Below are 7,106 nucleotides of genomic sequence, written 5' to 3'. Positions count from 1 at the left end.
TTTGGCGGGCAACCGCGCCAAAACGACCCCCAATTCAGCTAGATTCGTGAAGGTAAGTCTACAGTCCCAACCGCCGCTTTACAGTCCTATTGGTGAGCTCTGCGGCATAGACCGGGGCTTCGAATTCTCGTCTTCGAATTGAAATATTGTCTTCGAAATTCTCAGCGCTCAGCGGCTCTATCAGGACGGCGGCGTCTATTACTACGTTCTCGTTATTCTATTATGCTGCCTTGTATCACCCTTCGGAGGGTGAGGGGAACGATACCTTGAGGAACGCATTAACACTATATTTTGCACGTACACCTATGTACACGCTTGCATTCCCTCGCATGCAGAATGTAAGGATTAGATATTCGTGAAAATGACGAAAGGGGCTCAGAGATTCATGAAAGCAACTGAGCCCGGGGTCTTTCACGCGTGCGAAGTGGTGGCAAGGATGGCTATGCATCACTGATGTTACGTTGCATGGGACCGTACTGTCGTACTGTAAACTTATCGGTCGTAAGATTTACTTCTTACTCTATCTAACACCCCTATTGCCCACACATCCCAGCATGCCAGTGCATCTCCCTGTCCTGACAGAAAGCGCCCGACAAGTTCTCCAATATCCACCTGCTCCTGCGGATCCCCCGTCACCTTCCGATGTCTCCAAAGCGTGTTCTCTGTCCTATACAGCTCTCAAATATGCCTGTGAGCACTATCCGACATATCTGTAATGTTCTTGTAATTCAAACACAGCCCGTCTAGCCGAATCTGAGTATGCGGTCACTTCCAATGATGTGTGTAATACGGCGACGTACGCCGTGCAGACCATTGCGGCGAGAGTCGGTGTGTACGACGATACTTCTCGTTGTTTGCACCCTGGCTCACCTGCTGACTTAGGTTTCCCGCAAATGAATGTCGAAGAAGCTGTGGTTGCTGCCGTGCAAGCTGCTATGCAACCTCTCCATCAGCAGCTGAATGAGATCGGTCTGCAGTTCAATCAGCGGCTCAATGAGGTGGAACAGCAGCTCAATCAGCGGCTCAATGCGATGGATCAGCAGCTTAATCAGCGGCTCAATGCGATGGATCAGCAGCTCAATGGGATGGATCAACGACTCAATGGGCGGCTCAATGAGCTCCAGGGTGAGCTACGACGTAACAGGCGTGTCACGGCCCTGGTAAGCTATCAACAGCATGTCAGGGGAGTTTCTCAAATATGTATGCATTTCTACAGATGTGGAATCGCAACGAACCACACACGGCAGTTGCACATTACGAAGTTGTCCCATTTCCTGGCGGGGATGACCCCACGGAGGCCCCTGTAAGTTCACGTCCCATGCTTAAACTTGTCAGCTCACTCGCTATCTGGTACTCCAGCATAATCTGCCTGCTCTGGACTCGCAGGATGCGGTACGGCAACTAAGAAGCCGTGCTCGTGCGTTGCAAAGGAGAGCCTATGTTCAAGGGTACTACCCTGGCCGTGACCATGCACCGGATGATCCGGATGAATGTATCAGATTGATATTCTCTGCCATTGGGGCTTATGCGCTTGCACGTGTTGAGCCCTAGTCCCATCGACCCCATTCTGTCTGTTATTGTACTGGTCTCCAATGTATGTACCCTGTAAGAGTGAATACGCAGTCATCTCTCCCTTACCGCCTACTTGGCGGGTGCCGAGATCGCCCTCCGCATCTCCGGGCGCTTCCGCGCGTCGTCGAAGCGCCGCACGACGACCTCGCACCGCGCGGTCTGGCAGATGTGCTTGGACCCCTTTTTGACCTCGTCCGAGAAGAGCGTGAGCCCCGCCGCGCGCTCCACGGCCTCAACTAGTGGGGATGTTTAGCATATGCATATACGAGATGCGGGGAGACGCACTGGGCACGACGAACGACTCGAGCGGCGTCTCGTCCTTGATGACCGCGTTCGGGAGGACGAACGCGCCGGTGGATATCTCGGGGATGGTCGGCGTTGCGGGCGAGGAGGGGCGCGACGCGAGCACGACCTTGGCGAAGTGCGTGGGGACCGCGACGTTCGGCGGGTTGCCGATGACTTCGTGCGTCTGCATCCAGGGTGAATGAGTCAGAGGTGAGGGGACGCGCGGAGAGGGATACTGACCACGCGCCATTTCCCGTCTGGGTCTTGCTTTGGGAGGTAGAGCGGGACGGTGAAGACGTAGACGTCGGCGAAGGCGCCGGTCAGGCGTCGGCACCAGTCTTCGAGGTATGCCCAGTCTATTCGTTCATGTGGGGTCGAGTAAGGAGAGATTGGAGATGGTGGTGTGGGGGATACGTACAGTGCCGGTTGAACCCTTCACCAACTTGAGGGGCGATATTTGATAGGAGGAAGGTCTCGTTCATCGCCGTCTATGTGACGGTCGGATTACAGATCGCAACACAGACTCGACGGAAACTATTCATCCATACCTGAGACATCTTTGCATCCGCTGCAGGTACCCTGCGAGAGCAAGACCGTACACATTCGTCTCAGAGACGACAAAACAACCTGCTGCTTACATATGGCCGCGGTCGTAACCGCTCCTGAAGTAGTCCTTCAGCCTGGCGCGGAACATCGCAGGCAGGGACTCGTCCTCTGTGAATGTGCTGTTTGACCGGTCGCCGCCCTCGCTCTCCGGGGACGGAGGGTCGAGGAGCGATTTCCCGAGTTTCGCGAGCGTCAAGTGCTCTGCTGTCTATGCGTACCCGATGAGAGAATGTAGCCGTGACGTTCGGAAAGCATGATATATCTGCTCACCCAAGCTGGATGGCGCAGCCGCCTGTCATACCCCGCCACATACGCCGTCCGCACCAACTGGTCCGCTATTGGCCCTACGCACGCCGAATTCACCCCAACGCGTCTAATCCCAAGCCGCCCGCACTCACCTGGATTCCCATACTTCAATATCGCCGGCAAAGGTGTGAGGGGCGTCACCGTCCCCGCCGCACCCGTGGGCGAGACACGCGTCGCGCCAGACGGCTCGACCTTCACGTCCACGACAGGCGCGGACCCGGGCTTGGTCGCCGGAGACGCAAGCTGGCTGCGGTTCCTGGACGCGCCGACGGCGGTGGCGAGCCCGCCGCCTACGAGGGCGCCCGCGGCGAAGACGGCGGCGTGGACGACGGAAGAGCTGGGCATGAATTCGAAGGAGTCGGGATGGGATTGCCAGGACGCGTCTATTGATGCCGGGCCGGCGCTAACCAGGCCATGTGGCTACAAGTCCATTAATTCAGGCGTTGTGGCTTCACGCCAGGACAGGGGTCCTCCATTGTCAGCCACCTCTTCGTGTCTCGAGCCTGGTCACCCCGTGCAGGATGTCCTCGCTCGACGTATACAAAGTCTCCAGAGAGTCCGTCGACGTCGACGCCCTCGTTGACAGAGCGTGTTATTATCTGCGTATGACGGCAGAAGACACGGAGTACCTGCACCACAACGCGACCCGCCGCGACGAGATCTTAGCTGAGCTCTATGCGCGACCAGGACTCAAGCCTTTCCTCAGTCCCGCGTCGTTCGTACCCGAGGGTGGCAATCCCGATGACCATCTCATCCCCGCGGATGCCGCAATTGCTAAACTGACGCCTCCGAAGTCGCTCGAGGAGTATGTTTCTGTGTCACGTCGCACCATGCTATTGTTCTGACTATTTGACAGTCGTGTCAGCCGCCTCCATCTTGCGGCCGCGGCCCTGATCGTCTTTAATGAGTACAAGGTGATGCTCGCATTGGCAGACCATCCCGACCTGTCACGGGAATATCGGATCAAGAGGACGCAGAGGTTCGTATTTGCCTTCCAGTCGCCCCGTTACTACTCATTCATGGGTCCTCACACTGTTATCTCGTACAGGATGCAAACGTACTACCAGACGGAGTTTGCCCGCCTCTTTCCTCAGAGCATGCCGGCCCGGCTTACCCGTCAGAGGACGGCTGATAAACCACCTGCTCGCGACCAGCCCGCGACTCCCATCTCTCCTCAGTCCATCTCGAGGGAGGATGTCAACCGTTATCTGAGTGATCCCAATGCACTTGTCGGTCGGCGGTTCGTACATGACTCTCAGGACGAACTCGAAGATGAGGAAGAATACGGCGCGTGGTACGTGGCATCGTATACGGTGCGGGTGGCTGAGCATGGCGTGGGCGTCGAGAACGAGTACCAGGTTGCCGTTGGCGCGCTTGGCGGAGCTCTCATACCTATGGCTCCTGGTGAGATTCGCCACTTGTTGGAGCATTCTGTGGTGGCAGCGTAGCTGCTGTTCGTTAGAGAATATACAGTGACTGTGCTCTAATGCGCCCTAATCAAGTCCACAGCCTCAGTGAACAGAAGGCCTTGACTAGGCCGGTCTTTCACAGAAGATTTGCACCCCTCTCAAATAAGGGTAAGCGGTCGTGCATTTACCTCGGGCTTGCTCTCACCCATTCGACAAGTCCATTGATTGCCAATCCAGCGCCGATTAGCTCTGTGGAAAAGCAATGGCCCATTTGGCTTGCAGGTTATACATCAGATAGAAGCTAGTGATTGCTAGTGAACCCTCGCGGATCGCTGCCCAGAAACAGGTCCGTCAGCCTTACCCGCCGGACGCAAAGGGAGGGTTCGCACTTACCATCCGATCAACTGCCATCCCAAGCTCCAGCAGCCGCGGCCGCGCGAGGAACCCGTCCGTGTGCCCCTCCTCGTCCAGCGCGTGCAGACCGTCTCTATCTATAATCTCCTGCAGTTGGCGCAGAGCGCTGGCCAGCCCGACGGGCTCGCCGTGACTGGCGAAGCGCCGCAGGGCTCCCGCGATAGCGCGTGTCTGGCTGTCGTGGACGATCTGCACGAGCGCGGACAGGTCGAGCGGCTCTTCTCCGACCTGGACGGAGGTGCGCCCGCGCGCGGTGGCCTTGGACTGGCCGGGGAAGAAGTATACATTTCGATGGCGCACGCGGCCGAAGGTCTTTGCTAGCGACGCGTCAAGGCATCGTAAGCGAGGAAGACGCTCAGTCGAGAGGGATGACTCACTTTCCGACTCCGCAACCGCGGAGGGGAGCTCGGCTGCGATGCGCATCGCCTTGTCGGTGACATTGTGGCAGCGATATTCGCGCATCTCGAGGACGAGGTCCGCCACGTCGCAGTAATCCCCTATTTTGCACATTAGTCCCCATAAAGCTTTGGACGACAAGAAATTGAGTCTACCACATCCGCCGATGACTAAAATAGAGGAAGCTTTGTGATCATTAAACAAGGAGCGGACCTGAGAGACATGAGTGGTGAACATGGACGCTGTCGTACTGCCCTACCTTGAATACCAGCGGCGTAATGGGGTCCGCTTCTATCAGCCGCTGCATCCTCTTATCCCGGATAAGAAAATTCGTGGCGCACGTGTCTTCGTCGAACAGCAGCGTATCCGCGCCTAACTCCAAAGCCTGAAACAGGACCGATGAGAAAATACGGGGCGATACCGCAAGTGTAAGTTGCACCTCCATGACTCCTGCGGCCATCGACGTACTCCCACTTGCATTTTGCGTCGAGAAATCGGTCGTGGAGACATTGCCGGGGAGGTTATTGATGAACGGGGAGATGTCGACGGATTTGATGGATCGCCCCTCGTCGCCCTTGATAGAGACGCAGCTGGCTGAAGTGACCACAAATTCGCGGCCGTCTAGAACGTTTCGGTATATACAGCCGGACGTTGTGCCTAGGTTATCGCCGCGACGTACCTCCCGGAATATGATTATAACACCCAACCGCGAGGGCGTTCAATAAGGTCGATTTTCCCTGAAATGAGTTAGCGGATGCATGGAGGTGGGTACAATATCCCAGGGGCTTACGTGGAACCCTCCCCCGGCGATCAGGGTGATCCCAGCTGGGACACCCATACCTTTTATCTCACCTCTGTTAGGAAGGATAAAGGTGCACTCCAAATCGACCGGGGACTGGAACTTCACCACTTCGGGGTTGGTCATGGGCAGGTCGGATGCACCGGAGGCTCGGGGGAGGATAGCGCCGTTGGCCACGAAGGCAACTAACCCTGGGGTAGGGTAGAGGATAGATAGAGTTGGGGTTGGGGTACGACATGGTCGGTCAGCTAGGAAAGGCAAGCGTACCTGACCGTTTCATTTCCTCGCGGAGGAACTCCTGGTCCTCGATGCTCTCGACGAAAGATTGAAGCCTGTGCTTGTCTTGCGTTTTGTAGGGGAGGCTGTTGATGAGTTGCGGAATCACCGTGCGGAATGTCTCAGCAGCCATTTCGCCCAGTATCGTCCGGCCTGTGGCGAGCAGGATAAGTTGGATTATCACATTAACTTCTCATATTTTCGCCCGTCCTACCTTGCGCTGGAAAGCCATATGTAAATAACACAGTGATAGCCTCCCCATCAAGCGTGATTGAGCTCCGTTGCAGCACCTGTTGGCCGGGTGTGTCAATCGTTATGTATCCGCCCTTGGCGCCATGCCAATTCTTAGATCTCGTCGCTTCTGAGCTGAATACTGATACTACCCGGGTCAAGTAGTCACACAAGGCGATGGTGCTGCACTTCATCCAGATCATAGACATCTCAAGCGTCAACCAAATAGACGTACCGGGTAGGTGTGGAGTACAATGATGGAGGGAATTGCGCGGTCGTATGGTCGACGTGCAGCCTGAGTTTGCTCGGCGGGGCGAATGGATCACTTTGCACGTGGTCAATGTACAGAGACGCATTGGGGTATCTCCAGCAGCCTGTGCTTCATGATTGACGCAAGCGTTGGTTCACTTGAAGTATATGCGCTTACCTTCCAAATCCCGGTAGGCAGGGTAAGACCTACCGTTCATATGCCCGAGTTGAGCGACGAGGTCATCATGAGTTCCGAGAGCTGGTCCTCTTCGTCAGTAAGGTACCCGAACGCATGATGACGAAGTCCGCTTACTTTTGTCTGAGCGCAGTTTCTTCCTGCTGTGCGCTTCCAATTGTGAACTTTGCGGGGGAGCATTCCCTCTGCCTCTCCCGAGGCCACGACCACCACCGTACAAATTTCGGTAGTAAGCTCCGCGACCTGGTTTCAGATATTTATCTCTGCCTCAAAGGATGCGTGATGCGCTATATATTGAACTGTACCCGACATACTGAATCTACCAGCGATTTGTGCGATAGCAGAAGGGTTCAACCAACAAATATTG

The 7,106-nt window shown here is 55.9% G+C and overlaps 3 protein-coding genes across 3 annotated transcripts; 1 reads left to right on the top strand and 2 right to left on the bottom strand.

Annotated features, from left to right (window-relative positions):
• Nucleotides 1-554: 554 nt before the first annotated feature.
• Nucleotides 555-1,405, top strand: GLOTRDRAFT_123727 (uncharacterized protein; the record flags this gene model as incomplete). Its single annotated transcript, XM_007862282.1, has 4 exons — nt 555-690; nt 748-828; nt 883-1,160; nt 1,217-1,405. 4 exons carry the CDS (start codon nt 555-557, stop codon nt 1,403-1,405), a joined length of 684 nt encoding a protein of 227 aa, XP_007860473.1.
• A 236-nt stretch (nt 1,406-1,641) lies between these two features.
• On the bottom strand, nt 1,642-3,114 carry GLOTRDRAFT_123726 (uncharacterized protein; the record flags this gene model as incomplete). Its single annotated transcript, XM_007863403.1, has 8 exons — nt 1,642-1,808; nt 1,858-2,041; nt 2,098-2,213; nt 2,276-2,345; nt 2,406-2,436; nt 2,496-2,671; nt 2,734-2,807; nt 2,862-3,114. The coding sequence occupies 8 exons, from the start codon at nt 3,112-3,114 to the stop codon at nt 1,642-1,644; spliced, it is 1,071 nt and encodes a 356-aa protein (XP_007861594.1).
• Nucleotides 3,115-4,024: 910 nt separating this feature from the next.
• On the bottom strand, nt 4,025-6,980 carry GLOTRDRAFT_112790 (uncharacterized protein; the record flags this gene model as incomplete). The annotated part of the gene is made up of 13 exons (XM_007862281.1): nt 6,857-6,980; nt 6,722-6,802; nt 6,530-6,668; nt 6,278-6,477; nt 6,055-6,216; nt 5,779-5,978; nt 5,668-5,725; nt 5,428-5,609; nt 5,248-5,373; nt 5,144-5,201; nt 4,893-5,089; nt 4,572-4,856; nt 4,025-4,252 (listed from the first exon to the last, which is right to left on the bottom strand). Exons 2-13 carry the CDS (start codon nt 6,759-6,761, stop codon nt 4,025-4,027), a joined length of 1,875 nt encoding a protein of 624 aa, XP_007860472.1. The 5' UTR covers nt 6,762-6,802; nt 6,857-6,980.
• Between the last annotated feature and the right edge of the window lie 126 nt (nt 6,981-7,106).

The sequence above is a fragment of the Gloeophyllum trabeum genome (genome assembly GCF_000344685.1).
Source record: "Gloeophyllum trabeum ATCC 11539 unplaced genomic scaffold GLOTRscaffold_00001, whole genome shotgun sequence".
NCBI lineage: Eukaryota > Fungi > Basidiomycota > Agaricomycetes > Gloeophyllales > Gloeophyllaceae > Gloeophyllum > Gloeophyllum trabeum.
This window is presented reverse-complemented; position numbering and strand designations above follow the sequence as displayed.